This window comes from Platichthys flesus, chromosome 3 (assembly GCF_949316205.1).
Source record: "Platichthys flesus chromosome 3, fPlaFle2.1, whole genome shotgun sequence".
NCBI classification, from domain to species: Eukaryota; Metazoa; Chordata; class Actinopteri; order Pleuronectiformes; family Pleuronectidae; genus Platichthys; species Platichthys flesus.
In genome coordinates this window covers 310,671-333,180 of record NC_084947.1, presented here as the reverse complement: position 1 = coordinate 333,180, position 22,510 = coordinate 310,671, and the positions used below count along the sequence as shown (strand labels likewise).

General features: G+C 47.3%; 2 protein-coding genes across 4 annotated transcripts; one reads left to right on the top strand and one right to left on the bottom strand.

Moving 5' to 3' along the window:
- Positions 1-224: 224 nt before the first annotated feature.
- On the bottom strand, positions 225-7,686 carry LOC133934916 (bile salt-activated lipase-like). The gene is made up of 12 exons (XM_062381209.1): positions 7,586-7,686; positions 7,309-7,456; positions 6,037-6,156; positions 5,551-5,748; positions 5,157-5,287; positions 4,509-4,616; positions 4,282-4,405; positions 3,956-4,142; positions 3,570-3,773; positions 3,289-3,486; positions 3,050-3,157; positions 225-486 (listed from the first exon to the last, which is right to left on the bottom strand). The coding sequence occupies exons 1-12, from the start codon at positions 7,640-7,642 to the stop codon at positions 396-398; spliced, it is 1,674 nt and encodes a 557-aa protein (XP_062237193.1). The 5' UTR covers positions 7,643-7,686; the 3' UTR covers positions 225-395.
- Positions 7,687-8,320: 634 nt separating this feature from the next.
- On the top strand, positions 8,321-22,371 carry tsc1a (TSC complex subunit 1a). Of its 3 annotated transcripts, none has more exons than XM_062381206.1 (22): positions 8,321-8,386; positions 9,149-9,266; positions 9,339-9,442; positions 9,513-9,665; positions 9,762-9,906; positions 10,004-10,158; positions 10,969-11,042; positions 12,809-13,005; positions 13,082-13,134; positions 13,241-13,352; positions 13,442-13,533; positions 13,611-13,710; positions 14,136-14,359; positions 14,652-14,812; positions 15,117-15,160; positions 15,485-15,651; positions 15,752-15,934; positions 16,038-16,148; positions 17,337-17,459; positions 18,668-18,855; positions 19,134-19,268; positions 19,596-22,371. In XM_062381206.1, exons 2-22 carry the CDS (start codon positions 9,158-9,160, stop codon positions 20,110-20,112), a joined length of 3,147 nt encoding a protein of 1,048 aa, XP_062237190.1. In that variant the 5' UTR covers positions 8,321-8,386; positions 9,149-9,157; the 3' UTR covers positions 20,113-22,371. The 3 variants fall into 3 exon arrangements, with proteins under 3 accessions (XP_062237190.1, XP_062237189.1, XP_062237191.1); XM_062381205.1 differs by having other exon boundaries at positions 15,117-15,187; XM_062381207.1 differs by lacking the exons at positions 8,321-8,386; positions 9,149-9,266 and having other exon boundaries at positions 9,345-9,442; positions 9,766-9,906; positions 15,117-15,187.
- The last annotated feature ends 139 nt before the right edge of the window (positions 22,372-22,510 follow it).

The following is a 22,510-nucleotide window of genomic DNA, read 5'->3' as shown; positions in this document are numbered from 1 at the left end:
CAATCAGGAGCGAACTGGTGGGCTTATGGGTAACAGGTCTGTGACGTACGTTCAGCCTCTTTTATTTTGAAAGAAAGGATAAAAAATCAGGTCAGAAGCTGATCAGGTGGTGTCACATGTTGTGTCACATGTTGTGTCACATGATGTGTAACGTGTTGTGGAGCAGAAGAAGCTGATTGGTTCTCACTGATCGATGGATTGATTATGAAATAAAAAACTCAGACTGCAGCAGAGTCCTTCTCCGTTTATTCAGAGAACAATGTTTCAATTCTTCACCTTGATTAATCACTGATGATTTAATATTGATATTTGTCTACTTTTATTAAATTTATATCATTCAGACATTAACAAACAATTCCAGTAGTTTAAGATTGAAATCAGACTCTGACGTCGGGTCAGTTTCCCTCTTCTTCTTCTCTCTTGTTGGACGGCAGGCTGCTGTAGGTCTGAGTCCAGTAGCTGACGTAGTCTGATCTCAGGTCGTAGCTGATGAGACGAGATCAATGTTAGAATAGAATTTAAAATTCTCCTCCTCACCTTCAAGGCCCTTAATAATATAGAGCCTTTTACCTTAAAGAGCTGTTAGTACCTTATCAACCCACTAGAGCACTCCGCTCCCACAACTCAGGCTGTCGTCTCTAAAGTCTCTAAAAGTAGAGGAGGAGCCAGAGCTCTCAGCCATCAAGCTCCTCGGCTGTGGAATCATCTACCACTTTCAGTTCGGGAGGCAGTCACCATCTGTTCGTTTAAGAGTAGACTCAAAACCTTCCTTTTTGATAAAGCTTATAGTTAGAGCTAGTTAGTGCACCAGAACGTTACTTGTTCTATTTTATGACACATGACACACAAGCGGACCAGGACTGCGGTGGTGGCTCGTGATGGGTCCTGGTGGGAGGCGGTGGACGGTGACTGAGGACTGGAGTGGCGTCTGGTCTGGATGGTGGATCGTGGTCTAGATGGTTGCTGACCATGGACTGTGATTGCAGCGGGACTGCTTGGCATGTCATGTTGGGGTTCACCTTCGGGATGTCTACCCTCATCAAATGCTGCTAGAGACTTTGATTATTGATGATGTTGTCCTACACGTGGCATCTATTGCACTTCTGTCCGTCCTGGGAGACGGGTCCTCACATGTGTCTCTGAGGTTTCTGTGTATTTGTACCTGTTAACAGGTTTTTAGTAGTTGTCCTGACTCTTGCTGAGGGTGAAGGACAGAGGATGTCTCACCCTGTTAAAGCCCTATGAGATGAATTGTAATTCGTGAATATGGGCTATACAAATAAAATGTGATTGATTGATTGAATGTTAATACAGCCTTTATTCACAAATCACAATTAGTCTCATGGAGCCTTAAAGAGTCATCATGTCTGACTTCATCTTTAAAACACAACAGTGTGTAACACGCACAGCAGGGGGCCGCATTCTGCTGAGCCAGAAAAGAAATACAAACATATAGCAGAGTGTAGCAGGGCTCGTTGAAAGGGGTTTAGGATTAGTGCGGCAGACTTTACATCATGGCGTCTTTGTGTCGAGCGCTCTAGAACTTGTCGCGGTGCTGGGTTGTGCGCCTCAGACTTTTTGTAACACATGTTCATTTCAACATGGACGCCTTCGAGGACGACTTTAGAATCATCTCTACAACTCGTCCTGCGGAGACCAGAGACACCACATGGTTCTGAATTATCTAAAAGAGACGTCATTTTGTAAAGAGGAGACATTTTACCACCTGGTTTGACAGTCTTGGTTTCTTGTTAGGGGAGAGCGGGGTAATGTGGGACACCCCCTGTTTCTAAGCAATGGAACACATTTGTGGTCATGTGACCATTATGTTTTCAAGCCCCTCCCATTCCCCCTGGCCATGAAGGAGAAGTTGGTTCTGTGGAAAGTATGTTTTTTTCACAAAAATATGTTTTTTGAATGTGAAAGTACATTTTCTTGCTTTGAACTAAATCAACTGTTGTGTCAAAACATCAAGAAGCACAAGTTAAGTTTAGTCTTAAACATATTCTAGTGTTATATTACATTATATATGTTTTATTTTTAATGTCATAAACATTGTAGAAAAGCCACCATGCCAAGAAACTACACCAGGAAGACGACCTGGGGCCAAACAGCCCTCACAGAGATGGAGAGTGCAGCCGCTGAGGTCATGAAGGAAAGAAGTCCTTAAGAAAAGCTGGAAGGGATAAAAATATTATAACCCTCAAAAGATTCATAAAGAAAAAAGAGAAAGGGAAAGAGAAACCAGTAGCCTGGGGTGCAGTAGCTGAGGTAAAGAGAATATTCACAGATGAGATGGAGGAGGAGCCAAACACTGGAAACAACTAGCTGACCAGTTACAGGGCCTTGCTCCAGTTTAGAGCCGTGAACTGGGATTTGAATACGCAGAGAAAAACAATATCCCTGTCCCTGTGCAGGTAAGCTAGGGTGAGCAAGAGATCACATGAATCATAATAATCATAAATGTGCTTCATTGACCAATCCCCATGATGCTGTTACTAGTCCGATATTAGTGGTTGTCCATCTAGCTGTCGGGATTTGAACTATTACAACATGTGTTGTTATGGTAGTTTTAAAGTGGAAACAGTAAGTGGAGCACTTTACCTCGTAACTGGGTTAGGGTTAGGGTTAACCCTAAGTGGGACACAAGAGCACTTTTTTTAAAACAATCATATTTTCACTGCCCTTTGTCCTGAAGACATTCTGATCATTAATATTGATAGAAAACATCCTGAATTAATGGGAGATGTGTAAACTTGACTGATTTATCATTTGAGCTCGCCTGGAGGGGAGCAAATGTAAAAAATGTCTCACCTTACCCCGCTCTCCCCTACAATGTAGTTTACTTTCCTTCATTACTTGTGTCTTTCCACACACTTTATTCTCTGTACGCCCACTAGTGGTTCGGAGTGTATAGCGACACCATAACTGTAAACGCCCCTGTGGTGTCCGGTAGAACAGAGTGAATCAGAACACAGAGTGAAATACTCATCACGACATTAGACTTGACTCCAGAAGATAGAGAGAACCCAGTAGAAGTCAGAAGTACCTGACGGAGGACTTGCTGATCTGGTGGTTGATGGCCAGGTAGGGTCTGTGTTGTGTGGTGAAAGGGGGCCAAGGAGCTGGGACCTTACTGTCGCCTTTACTGGGATCACTGGAAAAACAGAGAACAGGCTGAGTTGGGACCATGAGAGACCATTTCAGACCAAGTTCGTATGTATGTATGTGCGTGTGTGTTCGTGTGTGTGTGTGTGTATATGTTTGTAGTGCATTCTGGGAGTTTACCCAGTCTTGGCGAAGTTGGTCCAGTATGCGATCATGTACTTGGACAGTTCCCGGTGTCGGGGGAAGTAGGCCAGTGGGGTGGAGTAGGGTTTACCAAAGAGGTATTGCAGGTCCTCTGCGTGCTCCGCCTCCACCCAGCGAGGGAATCCTGGGATCCGTGTCTTCATGTTGAACAAGTAGGAGAAGGTACGAGCTCCACTGAGGGACAGAAAACAGGAAAACCCCTTTTTTTAAAACATGTCCAGAACCAGAACCACAAGCATCCACCAGTCAGATCTGACCTGGAGTGCTTGGCATGCAGCTGGAGGGCGATCTGTGTGGGGACCAGGAACAGGAAGTCGGTTTCAATGTCTGCCACCGTCTTCTTCACCACATCCTGCTCTGGAAACGATCCCCAGTGTGAAGAGTAAGCCTCATAGGCCGAGGCAACGGCGGCACTCCCCTTTTCTTTTGTGAGACCTGCGAGGAGACCCCTCACGTCCTCCCTGAGCAGAGACAGGAGGAGACACATGGGACACATAGTTTTCAGGAAGTCAGAAGAAAAGTGGATCTGGATTTACCTGCTGGTTCTGGACTCAAACCAGAACTCTGGTCACCTCAGACGACATGTTACTGTTCTTGTCGGCCATTTTTCAAAATAAAAGTTCCCAGGGTCCTCAGTACTCACACTGTGGTGTTTCCGTTTTTTTTGTTGATGGAAGGAACGTCCACTCCAGCGAACAGGTGTCCGTCCATGCTGTTGACTCCGGCCATGAAGTCAAAGTGAGCAGCGTGATGGAAGAGACGGCTCGGCTCATCAGGGATAAAATCACCATCAACCACCGGAGCATGTTCCAGGAGATCCATTACCACACCTGCCGAGACACACACAGTGTATTTATATGCACTGTATCTAAAGAGGACCCGAGACGTTGGGACTCTTGACAGACATTGGACAGACACGGATCTGCTGCCCTCTACAGACGTCTTTTTGACTGTCCCTGGTGATCTGACCTTTTCCGAGAAGGAGCAACACGTCGATTTTTCCGGCCATGGTGAGACCGACCGGGTCGCTCATCTTCAGACACGTGAGCATGGCGTCCTCGTCGCTCCGCAGACAGCCCACCCTACGGGCGATCTGCAGTGAGACACAGACGCCTCCATCAGGAACTGTCTGCATAACAACACATTAAAAACATGCCTATGTGTCCAGGCCTGTGTGTTCCAACGTGTCTGTGGACCTTCCTGGTGAGGGACATGGGGTTGGTCTGCAGGGCCCAGGGGCTGAGGGCCACACCACACTGGGAAATGGCTCTGCGAAATAACCCTTTATTGTAGGGGGACAGCATCTGAGGACACAGACAGAGGTAAGTGAGACACTAACGACAGTTCTGAGCCTGTAAACAAACATGAAGTCTCCACTTCCTACAGAAATGAAGCCAAAATCTCTTAGATCCATATGCTGCCATCTTGTGTTTCTGTCCTCGGTTGCAATGAGATTCTGTTCATTTCAAACCAGAACTTGAACTAACATCAGTTTGAGAGAAACGGAAACGACAGAAACACTTTGACAAATATTTAACGTCTACTTTGATGCTTATTTTGGTTCATGTCCCATCTGCTGACATGGAGGAGGTTTGTGACCTGTACTGCAGCCAGCCACCAGGGGGCGATCCTGATGATGGACTGGAGCCATCATGTCGTCCATCTTTATCAACGATGTGTGGTTTGAACACTAAAAGTTATATTTGTCCCTTTTCTATCTTTAGTAAATCAAATCTCAATTTGTTCTTTTAATTCAATACATTCTAACATGTGAACATTCATAAAGTGTGTTAATAATATTGACTTCCTGTCTGTCAGTCAATCGGCTCTCTTTGTCCTCTGACCTGGAAGTTGACACTGGCGGCTCCGGCTGATTGGCCGAACAGGGTGATGTTGTCGGGGTGTCCTCCGAACGCCGCGATGTTCCTGCGGACCCAGGAGAGGGCAGCGTGCTGATCCCACAGCCCGTAGTTACCTGGGAGGTCACAGAGGTCACATGGGGGGGACACACATCACTGCAAAGCTCCGATCGATCGAGCCGGAGAACTATGAAGCAACTTTAACATCTCCAGGACAGTGGTCACATGATGCTGGTCATCAACTCAGGTTTTACTCATTCAGATCTGGGTTTGTGCTTAGGGGCGGGGTTTACTGCATATGACCAATCACAGACATGGAGAGGTTTGTGGATTCGCAGTGTTCACGTTGTTTATCTCGGTGGTGGTGTCGTGGTCCCACCTGGCAGTCGGGCGTCTCCGGAGCTGAGGAACCCCAGCGTCCCGACTCTGTAGTTCACGGAGACCACGATGACTCCGCCCCTGTCGGCCATCTCCTTCCCGTCGTAGAGAGAGTCTCCGAGGATGGCAGCGTCGTTAGAGGCGCCCAACATGAAGGCCCCGCCAAACAGGTAGACCATCACTGGGAGGTGGGTCGCCACTGGAGAGAGAGAGGGTCACTGCACTTCTTATAATGTCCACTAGATGATGCAGTCAACCATTTTAAGCATAGCTTGACACAGTGAGGACATCTTGTCCGGTCCTCCCTCTTTCAGAGAACTGTTTGAGGTCCCACACTTTGTTTTAGGGTCAGAAAAAGGTTTATTCATTTAATTTGGAGGGTTTAGGGAAGTGGGAGGGGCTAGGGAATTAATATGTCAATGAGTGTCCTCACTCACATAGAAGTAAAAACTTGGTGTGTATGTGTGTGTGTGTGTGTGTCCCCTACATTTCCGTCCCTGTGGAACAAAGACGTTCAGGTAGAGACAGTCCTCGCTGCCTCGGGTCTTCGTCTGCAGCAGGTTCACCTGAAGGCAGCGGTCCCGATACTTTGTGGCCTTCAGGATTCCTGGAAACAACAGAATCATCATCCGTCTCACGCACCAGGACCATGGGACAACCTCGACCTTCATGTCTCAATAAACTGTCTCCTGCTCTTCACGTGACTGTAGCTGTGTCTCAGTCCTTCAGAGGACGCCGGCTGCCCCCACTAAGGACGCGTGGACCTGAAGACAGGTCTGAAAGGAGACAGTGTGGTCTACAGAGGATTTCAGTGATCGGTGTCCAGGCTAGGGAGGAAGAAACATGACTTAAGTATAAATATTTCACTTTGTGAAATAGTAATAATAATAAATTTAATTTAAATAATATACATGTCAGTCATTTTCTAACAAAAACAGATAGCTAACATCATACTGTGCAAACTAACTTAAAAAACTAAACTTAGAAAACTAAATCAAAATTACATAAACAAAAATAATAATATCAGTTATTACGCGTATCTTCCCCAGCAACAGTCCCTCATTGGCTACTCGACTCTGCTTAATGGGCGTCGTTTCCAGCGCCCCTGAATCGTACATTGATAGTTTTCCACTGAAAATATTTATTTATATATTTATACAACACACATGAGTGTGAATTATCAATATATACATACTTAAATAAGTTATCATAGTAAAGGTTAGATTTTTATAAAAACATTTTTAAACAAACCTTTCACAAGGGTGGGCGGCGCCCTAGCGCCCTCTATTGGCCAGCTGCAGCTGGTGTGCACTCTGTCTGGGAGAACACACACACACATTCTAAAGATTCGCTGGGAATCGATTGCATCTGTCTGGAACTGTCAGTTGACCAATCCTGGCCGAGACTGAGGTTGGGACCTCCTACCACATTTATTTATTTATTTAGACTCGAGTCATGTTTCGTCCTCCATACCAGTCAGTCCCACTGCTGTGACACAATCTGTCTTCAAACGCAGCCTCTCACTGAGACACAACCTTGGTCTCATTCAAACCACTTTAGACTACACTACCCATGAGCCTCTGTGGCTGTTGCTGAGGAGACGACTCTATTGACATCAGAGTCTAAATCCAACTCGTCCAAGGTCAAAGGTCAACCTCAGATGTCAGCTGTACCACAGCAGAGGCAGACCCTCTCTGATTGGATGACTCAGTGAATTGTGGGACTTGTAGTCCTGAAGTGTGAGATGTGTGAGAGTTACCGCTCCATCCAGGATGAGGTTTCGGTTTCTCCCACGTTCCAGGGACGTCAGCGAAGGGGATTCCTTTGAAGACGTCTACAGTCCTGAACAGACCCATCCTGTGACTCTGACCCTGCACCTGCCCCCCCTCCGTCTGCACCACACCCAGCTGCACACACAGATCATAAGGTTTCAACTGGCTCTTAAATGTAAGAAATATTATATTAATGTCACATTTTGGAAAGTCAAAGAGAACCTGAGTGAGTCCAGATCAGCAGCTGAACCCACCTGTGCTCACCTGAGCAGCGGAGGCTGAGTTCAGCCCGACGGCCAACACAAGCAGCAGCAGCAGCATCGTCCTCCTGTGAGCTGAGTGAGCTGCTGCTGCTACTTATACTCTGCTTACTGGTGACCAGTCTTATCTCCAGAAGGTCTCCAGTGAGAACACATCCAGCTGCTGCACACACACACTTGTCTCTGCATGGCTGTGAGGTTATTTACTTAATGCATTCCCTAACTTAACCAACACAACTAAATGCATAACCCTGAACCTGATTCTAACCCTAACACCAAGTCTTAACCCTCAAACAGCCATTTGTCCCCAGAGAGGACCAGACCAAATGTCCTCTCAATGATGCTGTTGAACCTAAATTCGCCTCATACCTGTAGAAAGATAAGTGCACACACAGACACACACACACACACAAACAAACCCTAACATATATATGATCATCGGGACCCTCTAGTATATGTATAATATATACATACATATGCGTCTCTTATCAAAGATCGTGGCAGCACCAGAACAGGCTCCATAGAGGTCAGGGTGGACCCCAGCAGACACCGTCCAGTCTGGTACCAGGGTTCAGGATTAGGCTGGGACAGCAGTCACTGAGAGGCAAAACCAGATTCACTATTAATATCTATAATACTATAAATCATGAACAGTAAAGACCTGTAAACAGATGTTCTCTCAGTTGAAGCTCGTTTTTACCACCGTCCCTGAAGGCGTGTGGCGCTTGATTGGCAGGCGTGTCGGGTTCCCGGGGGCGGGGCCTGGTGTCATGGCTGCGCCCTGTTCGGACAGACTCTTCGCGAGGTAACGAACTTTTTCACCCGTTTCACGTTTAACCGCGTTTTTTATTCGTTTATTCACATCCAGGAACTGTCTGTTAGCCGGAAGTGACGCAGGGGAGGAAGCAGCGGCTCTGCTAAACACTGTTTGCATATTAGTTCAGCCCCGAGCTGTTAGCATGCTAGCTTAGCCGTGAGCTAACTGTGAGTCAGAGCAGCAGGATGGGGCTAAGATGCTAACAGTTAGCTTAAGTGACGTCAGACACGTTTGAAAGCTTAATGCTGCGTTCATGACTACTCGGATGTCGTAGCTTTCCGACCTGCTACTCGGTCAAACTTCATCTGCCCCTGGTTCACGGAGCAGCAGTTGTCTGACGTCACAGGCAGATCCTGCAGCTGAGGCTCGTCTGCTGTGACGTGTTCTCCCTCGTGTCGTCAGTGTTTCCAAGTTTAAAAACAAAGTTTAAACGTATCACCCTGTTTTCATATCATCAATAACTGACCAGAAACTTGAACAAACTTCAGAGAGAGAAGAACTGAAATGACAAACATCTTTACAAACATTCATTAAACGACTACTTAGATTCTTTGGTTTGGGCCGAGTCTCTACTAACATGGAGGAGGGTTGTGACCTATACTGCAACCAGCCACCAGGGGGCGATCCAGAAGATGTGGCTTCACATTTTGCAGCTGTCATGTCGTTTGTGTGTCTTAGGTGCTGAGATGAGCTGTAGCTTTAAAAAGTGAAATAGAGTTCTGGACAGACTGTCGTCCTCTGTGTCTCCAGGTGTTGACGATGTCCAAGGAGCAGGTGACTATCAGTGAGCTCCTGCTCTCATTGGACAGTTCAGAGCTGCAGGAGGCGGAGCAGGTGAGAGCGACAGTCAACCAGCAGCTGAGCTCAGGTGAGTCCACCTGCAGAGACACATTCGCTGCCTGTCTGTCTTTGTCATGTGACCTGTAGTTTCTCCTTCCAGACAGAGGAGGTGCGGTTCTCTCCTCTCTGGTGGAGTATTACCTCGACTCCTCGTCTCCTCAGGCAGTTCTCCTCCTGTCGACCATCAGAGAGCTTCACCACAAGGTCAGCAGCATCTCACTGTCACTCTCCAGCTGTGTCGAGCTGCTCTGACGTCAGTGTTCACTGATTTCAGCTGCTGCTGGAGAAGCTCCACGAGTCTCTGAACAGACCTGGAACCAGATTGGCTGCTCTGACTCTGCTGGGTCACCTGATCCGCAAGCAACCGCCATGGGTTCATCACATCAGCCGCTCCCCCCTGCTGCCGTCACTGCTGCGCTACCTCAAGGTGACACACGGATATACACACTGAACATAAACTGTGTGTACAGAGGATCAGGGGTTGTGGATCAGCTGTTTATTGTGGTGTTGTTGTGTTTTTCAGACAGACAGCGATGTGGCCGTTCTCATCACTGCAGTCCTGGTCCTCATCACTCTATTACCCATGATCCCTCAGGCCGGGAAACAGCACATCTACGACTTCTTCGACGTGTTTGGACGCCTCGCATCATGGAGTTATAAAAACCCTGGTAACACACGCACACACTATCACAAGCACACACACACTAGTCTGATTGTGATCAGTGGGGTGTGTGGTTCGCTCTGATTGGCGGTCTCCTCCTGCAGGTCATGTACCTGTGGTTCACCTGGTCCACCTTCATGCAGGTGTGTACTCACTGTTCCACCGTCTGTACGGGATGTTCCCCTGTAACTTCATCTCCTACCTGAGGCTCCACTACAGCATGAAGGAGAACCTGGACACCTTCCAGGAGATCGTCAAGGTCAGTGACCCAAAAGACCACTGCCGACCATTACAGAGCACTGCAGAGCCCTGCAGCTACTACAGACCACTACAGGCCCCAGCACACTGCAACAGACCATAGAAAGCAGTGTGTACAGCAGTGGAGCGGACCACAGTCAGTGACTGAGCAGATCCAGAGTGAAGTGAACCCCCTGATCGACAGCGTGTGTACAGCTCTGAGCAGAGGCTGCAGTTTACTGTTGATTATTGATTAATGATTAATGTTGAGCTCTGTCTGAATCAGATTGTGATGAAACTGTCAGTCGAGGATCTGAGCAGCTGCTCCACTCGTTTCTCACTCACACAGAAATATGAGCTGTGGACAGCAGCTGTTGCTTTTGTCAGATAACACCAGTGTCTCTGACGCTGCTGCACTGACCCTGAGGTTCCACACTGAGGTTCCACACTGAGGTTCCACACTGAGGTTCCACACTGAGGTTCCACACTGAGGTTCCACACTGAGGTTCCACACTGAGGTTCCACACTGAGGTTCCACACTGAGGTTCCACACTGAGGTTCCACACTGAGGTTCCACACTGAGGTTCCACACTGAGGTTCCACTCTGAGGTTCCACACTGAGGTTCCACACTGAGGTTCCACACTGAGGTTCCACACTGAGGTTCCACACTGAGGTTCCACACTGAGGTTCCACACTGAGGTTCCACTCTGAGGTTCCACACTGAGGTTCCACTCTGAGGTTCCACTCTGAGGTTCCACTCTGATCTCTCTCTCTCTCTCTCTCTCTCTCTCTCTCTCTCTCTCTCTCTCTCTCTCTCTCTCTCTCTCACAGCCGATGTTGGAACATGTAAGGGTTCACCCTGAGTTGGTCACAGGGACTCAGGACTATGAACTGGACCCGTCCAGGTCTGTATTGTCTTTGTTGTTATTAGTCTGTTGTTGTTGTTGGTCTTTGTAGTTGTTTGTCTTTAATGTTGGTCACTTCCTGTTTTACTGCGATATTAGTGTAACAACTGAACATTGGACAATAAAATGTGTTCTCTGCATGTAGGACTTTACTAGTAAACAATTCACCTTCAAATAATTTCTGTCTTGAAAAATGATAGAGACAAGATTGAACATGAGGAAGAAGAATCTGGGAAGAGAAGCTCCATGTGTCATGTGACCCCGACCTTCTAGACCACATATGTCAAACTCAAGGCCCGCGGGCCAAATCCGGTCTGCGAATGAATTATCTTTGGCCCGCATGATAAAATACTATTAGAGCTGTCCCGCCGGCAGAGTTTTGCAAGTTCTCAATCACAAATAAGTTTTGAGAATTCCTGAGGGTCAGAGAACTGGTCGGGATGGGGCACGTGACAATTCTAGACCAATGGCTGGGGGGTTCTGTGGGAGAGCAGGCTCTCATTGGCTAAAAAGGTTTTAAATGGTTCTTGTGGTATTTTGACCAAATATGTTACAGACATTTCATTCAGACCCAAGGAACCATATCACCTGTGATAAAATGGGCATAATATGTCTCCGTTAAATAAAGTTCAGTTAAATCAAAGATTGTTTCATATATCTGATTCAATTTTTGGTTATTAAAAGATAAGAGTAATAAAGGGCTGAAATAATTAAAAATTGTGTTTTTTAAATAATGATTTAATTATTTCCCTGGCACAAAAGGGTGAATGAATAACAACAAAAACAAAATAAACAAACATCGGTATCGGCTATCGGCTAGACTGTTGTTTTAAACATCGGTATCAGCCAAGAATTTCCATATCGGTGCAACCCTAATTTTTATTTAATTTATTTAATAATTAATGTTGTTTCATCGTCAATATTCTATAGGCCTTGTTAGTTCCAGGTTCAATATTTGCACTAAGGTTCTTTCAATAAGTTTTCAATAAACCATGAACCCTTCTGGCCCTTGACTTGTAGCAATTTTTTAATTTCGGCCCACTGTGTATCTGAGTGTGTCACCCCTGGTCTAGACCTATAGCAGCAGAACTGAGATCAGGTCTAAGAAGAACCTGGACCGGCTCTGACTAGAAGCTTTATCGTAGAGGAAGGTTTGAATCCTCAACGTACAGATGGAGTCTGCCTCCACAACTGAAGCTGAGATGATTCCACAGGAGAGGAGCTTGATGCTGAAGCTCTGGCTCCTCCTCCTCCTCCTCTTCTTCTTGAGACTTTAGGGACAACAGCCTGAATTCTGGGAGCTCAGGGTTCTAGTGGTGATAAGGTACGATCAGCTCGTTAAGGATAGAATCAAAGGACAGATCAGGATCAAAGATCACTCCCAAGTTCCTGATGTTTCATTGGAAGCAAAGACGATGTCGTCTCGAGCAGCTTCATCATTTGATCATGTGTCTCTAACGTGTTTAGGGTCAAGTATCAGAACCTCAGTTTTATATGAGTTTAATAAGAGAACATTACAGCTCATCCAGGTTTTTATGTCCTTGAGACATGAAGTTTAGTTAATTGATTACTTTGTTCAGGTTTTATTGAAAGTGTAACTGGGTGTCATCCGCAGAACTCACGTTTCTGTTTCTTATTCTCCACGGAGGGGGGGCATCAGTCAGCTCATATTCGAGATCTTGTCGCTGGTGTTTCATTGATCGCTCCCGTGAAGAAGTTCTCTGAACATGACATCACAGAAGTCTTTGTACTCTGGTGTGTCCCAGGTGGAGGTGTTATGAAGTCCATGACATCGTGATCGAGTGTTCCAGAGTGTCTCTGGATCCTCTGGAGTCGTCGTGTGAGGACGACAGCTTCTCCTCCCTCAGAGACCCCCCTTCCTCCCCCTCACCCAGACCCCCCCCTCTGTCCTCCCCCCTCCCCCCGCTCGACCTCACCTGCATAGATGGCGTCAGCAGCACAGGTGAGCTCATTCAAATTCCAAATTGTTTCATATATATCTAATTTGAATATCTATTTAATGATCTGTGTTTTGACAGGAAGCTCCACGAGTCCGGCTCTGCCTCAGTTGACCTTTGACACTTGCATTCAGGTCAGTGACTTCTTTGTCTCCTTGCTGATGATCAGATGAGGGCCACATGTTTCCCATCATGCACTGCAGCAGTCTGAGTGTCTGAACCCATTGTCTCTGTGTTCAGGCTGATGATGTCACATGGAGCCCCTCCTCTCACTGTGGTTTGTCGACGCCCCCCCCTGAACCTGCTGCCACCGACTCCACCCACCCACCAATCAGAACCGCATCTTTCTCAGGTGAGAAGATGGATCAGATCATCGTCAGGATCAGTCACATGTTCATCACTTCGTTCTGAATGTGAAACTAAAACACTGTTTGACTCCAGCTGTGGAATGTCCTCCGTCTCCCACTGTCCCTGTGACATCACTGAGCGAGTCCAACCAGGACGCAGCTCTGACTCCTCACGACAACCACCAGGTGAGCTCAGGACCACGGCTTGGGACTTTACAGAAGATGACCTTTATTCTGAAGGATCTGTGTCTTTGTCATCGCAGCGGAAGCAGCAGCCAATCCCAGAGCTGGAGAGGTCAGCCAGTCAGCCAGTCACAGACAAGGAGGAGAGAGTTCAAAGTGATGTCATCACCAGCAGCGGAGGTGAGGTGATGATGGATGTGATCAGCTGATCATGTCGTCCTGCATCCAGAGCAAACATTCACATCATAAACATATGAGCCAGAACTGAGGGAGCACTTTATTAGGAACAGACTCAGGCTCCGCCCACACTAACTCACCTTCAAGAGAACATCTGAGAGTTTTCAAACCAGTTTACACCAGTCTCAGATTCAGAGGCTGGACGGCTCCACCAGGTGCAACCATAGCATCAGTGTTTGTGTGGGAGGAGCCTCAGTTGTTGATGATGGACACATTCTTGTATGTCACTCTGTCAGTTTGGTGTGTGTGTGTGTTTGTGTGTGTGTGTGTGTCTGTGTGTGTTGGAGTCATGTGATATTTAAACTCTTTGAACTGATGATGAGGAGAATTGAGTGAAAATCAAACGCTTCTGTCTCGTTTCTCTCAAGACTCCACCCCCCCTCAGCACGTCCTCCTCACCTCTACCCCCAGCTGTGGCCAGTCAGACTCCTCCCTCCCCCGTCCTCCCCCCTCCATCTCACTCTGCTTCACCCCACCAACCAGGTCGGAGGAGGGAGGCCTCTTCGATCAGAGTCCTGCCTTCCCATACGAACCCCTGTTTGAGCTGGCTCTGCCTCGAGCTGCCCAACTCTTCATCGGAAGGAAGACTCAGGTAAATTCTGTCTGTCGCTCTCTGTCTGTCGCTCTCTGTCTGTCGCTCTCTGTCTGTCGCTCTCTGTCTGTCGCTCTCTGTCTGTCGCTCTCCATCTCTGTGTCTTGATGTCAGTCTTGATGTGATTGTATAAATTCTACTATTTTAGATTTTTTAACTTTAACTTCACAAATGAATCCACATTTATCAGAGGATGCGTTTTATTTCGTATTAATAAATCAAATAAAAGATATTAAATATGTTCATGATTGAGGTGATGTTGTCTTCTTGTGGATCCTGTTGTGACCTGTAGGAGGTGCTGGAGAGAGCAGCAGGTCAGCAGGAGAGGGGGGGAGGTTGGGGAGGAGTGGAGGGAGAGGACAAGAAGCAGGATCAGACCTCCGTCTCCCCTCTGGACGCTCTGGACCAGCTGATCGTCCACGGACGAGACGCCCATGAACGCCTGAGCAGCAGGTGAGAGCTTTTCTGTCTGACTCCGCCCACAGGAAGAGCCTGTCACATGACCTCATTCTGGATCCTGTTCGCATGAGGGAGGACATTTAGCTCCTCACTTCTTCAGTGGCCAGTTTGGAGTTTAAGATTCGGTTTCAGGGTCAGAGTCAGGTCAATGAGTGTCCTGTGTGTGTGTGTGTGTGTGTGTGTGTGTGTGTGTGTGTGTGTGTGTGTGTGTGTGTGTGTGTGTGTGTGTGTGTGTGTGTGTGTGTGTGTGTGTGTGTGTGTGTGTGTGTGTGTGTGTGTGTGTGTGTGTGTTTTGCAGGTTGTCAGCAGTCAGTAGGTCGGTGGATCGAAGTCATTTTGGAGGTAAACAGCAAAGCATGAAAACCAAAGGTACCTGAATTAACTCACTGACTCAGCTTGTAAAATGAATTCACAGATGATTGCATCTTTCAGTCGTCCTCTTCTTCTTGATATAATTCAGTCTCTGCTGTTGCAGCTGTTCTTTTAATTAGATTTGACACTAACTTTACTAACTGCACTAACCAGACGAACTTTTCTCTGTCTCGACTGAACAGATCATTTATTCACAGACTGCGAAACACTTTGATGTCTGTCTATTGTGTATGTGTTTTGTGTGTTTTTATGGTCTGTGTGGATTGATGGTCTTTGTGTTGTGTGACGTGTCAGGTGCGGTCGTGGGGGAGGAGCTTCAGTCACTGAGGAGTCAGCTGCTGCTGATCCACGGTCAGCTTCAGTACGAACGTTTCAAACGGCAGCAGCACGCCATCAGGAACCGGCGCCTGCTGCGGCGAGTCATCAGCTCCACCGCGCTGGAGGAGCAGAGCAGCGCCATGGTGACACAACATGCTCTACACTGATTGGCTGGTGGCAACCAGCGTCAAGGTGCATTACAGAATGGACATTAAGTGTGTGTGTGTGTGTGTGTGTGTATAGAGGGCTCAGCTGGGCGTTCAGGATGAGGAGATTCGTTCTATGAAGTTGAGTCTTGAGGAAGAACAGAGACGTTACACACAACTGCAGCAGGACACACACGAACAAACCAACCAGCTGAACACACAGATCCAACAACTGCTGCTGCAGCAACAGGACGAGCAGACACACAACCAGAGGCTGCAGGTACACACCCACACACACACCCTAATAACCACTTACACACACATTAATATACACTGATTAATACACTTTGACACACACACCGTGTTGTGATTGGCTGTTTCAGAGCGACCTTCAGGAGTGTCAGAGCAGGCTGAGAATTGTGGAGGCGGAGCTTCAGAGTGCCAATAACAAGGCCAACAACTCTGAGCATCAGCTGACCCAGCTGTCACTCAAGGTGAGGAGCACTGTGATTGGACCGGTCAAGAAGGTCGGACAAGATGGAGAAGAGTTTTTTGGGTTAGAAATGAGGATTGAACTCTAGTTTGGTAAAAGAGTGTTTAGCTGCAGAGGCAGAGAAAGAGGAGAGGACATGTGGACCTGGCGTGAAGTAAGAGGACAGACAGTCAAGAGAGGAGGACAGAATAGAAAGGAGAGTGTCTGTGGAAGAGTTAGGATGCATGGGTGAGAACGAGTCAGATGAAGGGAGATAAGAGTGAGGGAGGGAGAGAGGGGGGAGGGAGGAGGTCAGAGAGGAGGGAGAGAGGAGGGAGGAAGGGAGAGAGGAAATTAGAGAGGAGTGAGGGAGAGAGGAGGGAGAGGAGAGAGGAGGTCAGACAGGAGGTCGGAGAGGTAAGGGGAGAGAGGAGGGAGAGAGGAGGTCAGAGAGGGGAGAGAGGAGGGAGGCAGAGAGGAGAGAGATGAGGAAGAGAGGAGGTCAGAGAGGGGAGAGAGGAGGTGAGAGAGGAGAGGGGAAAGGGGAGAGAGGAGATAAGGGAGGAGAGAGGAGGGAGAGGAGAGAGGAGTGAGGGAGAGAGGAGGGAGAGAAGAGAGAGAGAGCAGACAGAGAGGAGAGAAGAGAGGAAGTCAGAGAGGGGGGAGAGAGGAGGTCAGAGAGGGGAGAGAGGAGGGAGGCAGAGAGGAGAGGAGAGAGGAGGAAGAGAGGAGGTCAGAGATGGGGAGAGAGGAGGGAGAGAGGAGAGAGGAGATAAGGGAGGAGAGAGGAGGGAGAGAAGAGAGGAGGGAGGGAGAGAGGAGAGAGGAGTGAGGGAGAGAGGAGGGAGAGGAGGGAGGGAGAGAGGAGAGAGGAGAGAGGAGTGAGGGAGAGAGGAGGCAGAGAAGAGAGAGAGAGCAGACAGAGAGGAGTGAGAGAGGAGTGAGAGAGGAGGGAGGAGAGAGGAGGCAGAGAGAAGAGAGAGAGAGGAGGGAGACGGACAGGTCCAGGGTCTGTGGACGTGGTCTTCAGTTTGGTCTTCACATGAAGGTGACAGTGAGGTTAGAGGTAGAGCAGGTGGTTCCAATCTTGATGTGTCATCCAATCAGACAAAGAATGAAGAAGATGATCATAGTGATGATGCTGGTGATGAAGATGAGGGCCCTGACCCTTGGTCCTGTGTGAGTGATGTGTCTGGATGTTTCTCTGCAGCTGAGCAGCAGTGAACAGTTGCAGCAGCAGATCTTCTTGATGAACCAGCAGCTCGTCCTCCTCAGAGAAACTAACAGAGCTCTGACCAATCAGCTGGAGGGAGGAGGGGCCAGCCGTTTGACCGTACGACAAAACACACACACACACACACACATACCCACATACCTCTCTTTAGTTGTGGGGTACTCATTGACATAATGGATTCCCCAGCCCCTTACTCTAACCTTACTTTGACTTTGTGAGGACCATGAACATTTCTCACAACGATGATTTTGAGCCATAATTGGCCTGATAACTAAAGCTACACGGAGGCAGCTGTCTCCCCCCCCCCAGCTTCCACACACAGTCAGCAGGGACACCCGATACTAACTACTACCAAGTGTTTGCTTCTAACCTGACGGTGTTGGAGAAACAGTGTCATGAGCCGTGGGATTAAAGTCAGCAGGTTTTTGCTGTTCCCACCGCAGGTAGCATGGTGGCTAGCCCGCTAGCCCCGTTATGAAAGTTCGTTATAACAGTATGTGACCGTACACACATGCCGTAAGTGCTCTAACCAGCCACCGTCAGCCGGACAACGCCACTGGCTCAACACACTTGTCACATTAATCATAGAGTCGTAGTTGTGATTTAGGTTTATTGTGATGTAGGGAATGGAACAGGAAGTTTGAGGTCCGGAAATGAGGTCGTTAGCGGACCAATCACAGCCAAGGGCTATCCGTGGGCTCTCCGCCATTTCGACGTGTAGTTAGGAAAATCAGAGCTGCACGAAAAGCTCTCCGAGGAGCCGCGGAGAGGCCCGGAGAGGGCGTTCCACGTTGGAGAAGGCGGTCCTCTCTGTCCGTGTCCGTCAAAACGGAGAAGCATAAATTGGCCTTGAGCCCTAACACCTAACACCTAACACCTAACACCTAACACCTAACACCTAACACCTAACACCTAACACCTAACACCTAACACCTAACACCTAACACCTAACACCTAACACCTAACACCTAACACCTAACACCTAACACCTAACACCTAACACCTAACACCTAACACCTAACACCTACACGTCCTCCAGAGGAGTTCATGTCTGGAAGCAGCTCTACAGACACACACACAGATCAGGGGTTTTTTCCTGCAGCCTAACACTAACATTACAATGGAAACAAGATATAGTAATCAAATCATATATTATTACATTTCTTTGGTGAAATGTTTCACTAAAGAAAACAAGTTCATGTCGGGTTCTGGAACTATTTGTTTTAATTTTTCAGTGAATTAATCTAAAATAAAAGTGCTAGTTTTATTCTCTCTTTGAGCCTGATATCATGTGTGTGTGTGTGCAGGAGGCGTCCATGCTGCAGTGCAGTGTGGGTAAAGAGTGCCAGCGTCTGAGGGACAGTGATGTCCAGCAGAGGCAGAAGCTGGAGGCAGCCAATCACAGGATCCTGGAGCTTGAGAACCAGCTGGCCAGGAAAGATCAGTTGATCCAGGATCAGAAGAAACTCCTGGAGGACACCAAGGCCCAGAACAGGTCGGATTCCTAACCTTAACCAGTTAGCTAAACTATCAACCTTAACCAGTTAACTAAACCAATCCACCTTAACCAAGTTAACCATAACCAGTTAGCTAAACTATCAACCTTAACCAGTGAGCCCTGACCAGCCTGCTCTACCCTGATCGCTGAACGATTCACCTGTAAACAAAAACTCAGAAGTTATGTTATTAACAACAATCGTACATAGGATCAGACATCGTCATATAATATAGTATAAGCAAATAACATTGTGTGTGTTTGTGTGTGTGTCTCAGAGCGGAGTTGTCGGCCTGTGACAGCCGCTGCCTTGCTCTGCAGCGGGTCAGTCAGAACCTGCAGACGGAGATGCTTCACCTCTACAGTCAGATCCACCTGGAAACTCACAGTCGCCCTCAGGACGTCTGCGGCAGGTAAACTGATGATGTCATCCTGTGATGTCACTGCAGGAGGCAGGACTTCAACATTTCACAGGTTTCTTTGACGGAAAGTTGAGTTTACTATTAAATTGAGTTTTCTTCTGTTTGTCACAAATCTGAGGAATAATTCATGTTACAGTTGATCCTCAGTGTCCAGAGGCTCTAAGAACACAGCTGGTGTCAGCCGCCTCAGGATGTGTGTACAGAAGCTAACAGTAGAACACAGAGCACAAGCAGAGGTTCACTTTGTTATTTATGGATAGAACCAGTCAGATGATAACAGCTGAGGAGGTCACGTGATGTCATCTTTCTCTCCCTCAGGCCCAATGGCGGCAGTGTTGCTTTACCTGTTGCTCAGAGCAGCCTCAGGCCCCGCCCCTCCTCTTCTTCTGTTGGTATAATAAATGGAGTGGTGTCCACCTCCCCCCTGCACCTCCCGTCCTGCTCCTCCTCCCCCCTCTCCCTCTCCCCCATCGAGTCCCCCCTGGCCGTGGGATCGTTCCTGGAGCAGAGAGCACGGCAGCTGTTCGGACCGACCAATCACAGCCCGGAGGAGGAGGAGGAGGAGGAGGAGGAGGAGGCGGCGGCGGCGGTGGAGTATGAGGAGGTTCAGTCGGAGACCCTTCTTCTGGATCATGAAGTGGAGGAGGCCACCCTCCTGTCAGAGAACCCTCAGATGGTGCCTCCAAGCCTGGCTACAGCTCACAGCTTCACCACCTTCAAACCCGCGGTGCTCCCCCCAGGTCCTGCCCCCCCCGCAGACCTGACCCTCGCTGTTCGCCAGAGGAGACACGAGCTGAGCATCATGGACTACGACGAGACGCTGCCAGAGTACTGACGGAGGACTGGAGGCTGTCCTCAGATCAGCAGCTGACCTGCTGACTGGTCTGTTTTCACATCTGCCTTAAAAACACTGTGTCACAACCTTCTCCTGTTCGAATGCTAATCAGCCAATAAGCTGACAGAGATAAAAGAGGATCAGTCGGAGTTTAACCTCCAGAGCACAAATGATTCTATGAAATGATAAATGTTCTAAATCTCAGTCCAACTAAAGAACTGAAGCTAAGATAGAAATCAGATGAAACTTAATCAACACCTGTAGTTTGTTCTAATGCCAACATGAGGCTTTTAGTTCAAACTAATTAATGAGCAAGTTGATGGATTTTAATTTAACAGAAGGATAAAGAAATAAGTTAATGTTAGCAAAACATGTATGCCGAATTAATAATTTACTCCGATGTAAGAATATATCCATAATCGTGTCAAGATATAAAACGAGTTATAAAGAGACATTAAATTGAAGTGTGAAATCTTAAAAACGAAGGAGCAGTCACAGCAGCTAAATACAACAGAGCCGATCACGTCAGTAATTTGACTAATCGGATGTTTAAAGTCTCTCAGCTAACATTAGCGTGCTAATATTCTCCCTCAGCACATTGACTTGTGGATTAACTTGCTCATGCTCTGATAGCTGTGCAGTTATTGTGACTTTCCTGAGTCTGAACGTTCGATCTTTAGAGTTTTGTTTTTGTCGTCAGGAAACAATTAATTAAACCAAAAATAAGGGAAGTGGAGGTTTGTTTGAATGAAGAAAGCAGGAGCTGTGCTCATGTTCCAGCATCATCTCAACATGAAACTGCCTTCCTCACAAACATCAGTTGCAACACAGCATCAAAACACTATCAACCTTTTTACACCAAAATTAGTGGTTATATATTTCAGGGAAAAAAGCTCATCACACGTTGCCACGGATCAGGTTTGACTTCCTGTCTGGACTGACGCTGAGCTGCTCCAGTGACTGCTACGTCTCCTCTGGGCGGTTTGAATCTGACCTCAGCAGACATGCCCTAGCTAGCTATTTAACAGAGACAGCATCATTAGCACAGCCTTGAAGTGCTGTGTAGACAAAGGTGCATGTGGTTTAACAGCAGGAGTGCTCACAGTGTGTGTGCCTCAAAAAGACATCTCATGGAAACTGACCAAAGGTCTTTGTGTTTTATTTGCGTCTGTGGCTACAGAGCTGATAGAGATCAGGGAGGACCATGTGACACAGGCTGAATGATCCTGTTCACACTGAAGCAAAACAACTCATGTCTGGGTTTATTTTGTCCAGAGTGCAAAGACACAAATAACTTCAACAACGATAATGATGAAGACATCAGGCCTGCTTTAGTCCCAGCCAGCTGCAGCATCTGAAGTATGATTTATGTTAGTTTCATGCTCACTCATAACACTGTCCACAGTTGATCATGGGGTTCCTCAGGGTTCTACTCTTGGTCTGTTATAGTACTTCTTATTTACAGATGTAGCAGCAGACCTTCATAAACATAATTAAAAGTTGAAATGGATAAAAACACCAGCGCCCGTGTGTTCGAGGCGCCGTGATTCATTTTGAATCTCCTGGTCTGGACGTGAACAAACTGGTTCGAGGTTTATTTTGAAGGAAGACACTTGTTTCAGTCTGTGGGGAGACTCAGCTGCAGGGGAAGTGATGCAATACAAATTCTGCTTGATTGTCTTTATCCATGTGTGTGTTTGTTAAACAGAAAATGGAAAATGTTGATCACCAGCTCTCCAGCAGGTGTTTCACAAAGTGATCCCACCTGTCACCTGCTGCAGAGCGGCGGAGTCACTCGCTCTCTGCTGGACCATAATGCATCAATAACACTTCTTCATATCCAGCAACATTTACAGCCAGAAGAGGAAACTGTGACCGGCAGCTCGGGTTCACTTCAGGTTCAGGACGTGGTCATTCCAGCTGAGCTGCTGCTTCCAGCCTTTATGCTAAGCTAGGCTAGCCGTCTCAGATACTGTGAAGCTACAGTGTTCTTCTGATTATCAGGTGTAACATCTGAACGTGTTTGAACCTTGGTCTCCTTCATCTAATGTGAACATGTGACCAGATCTTCGTCACAAGCAAAGAGAAGTGAAACTGGTCCTTCAAAGTAAAGGCTGATTTCATCTCATGACAAACGAATGAATTATCTGATTATCTTTCTGTTTTCTCCTGTGAAACACAGGGGGCGCTGTTCTGTCATCACCAGGTCGAATAGACAAATATTAAACTGTGAACACTAAAATAAAGATTTATTCATAACCAGCGTCTCCATGGAACGTGTGACTTTCCTCATCCTCAGAGAATTCTAAATGATTCTATTATGAAATACTTTATACTTGTGTTCTCTGACTTCAGCAGGTTCCTCAGTCAAATTGATTGTTGGAACCATAGATGTATA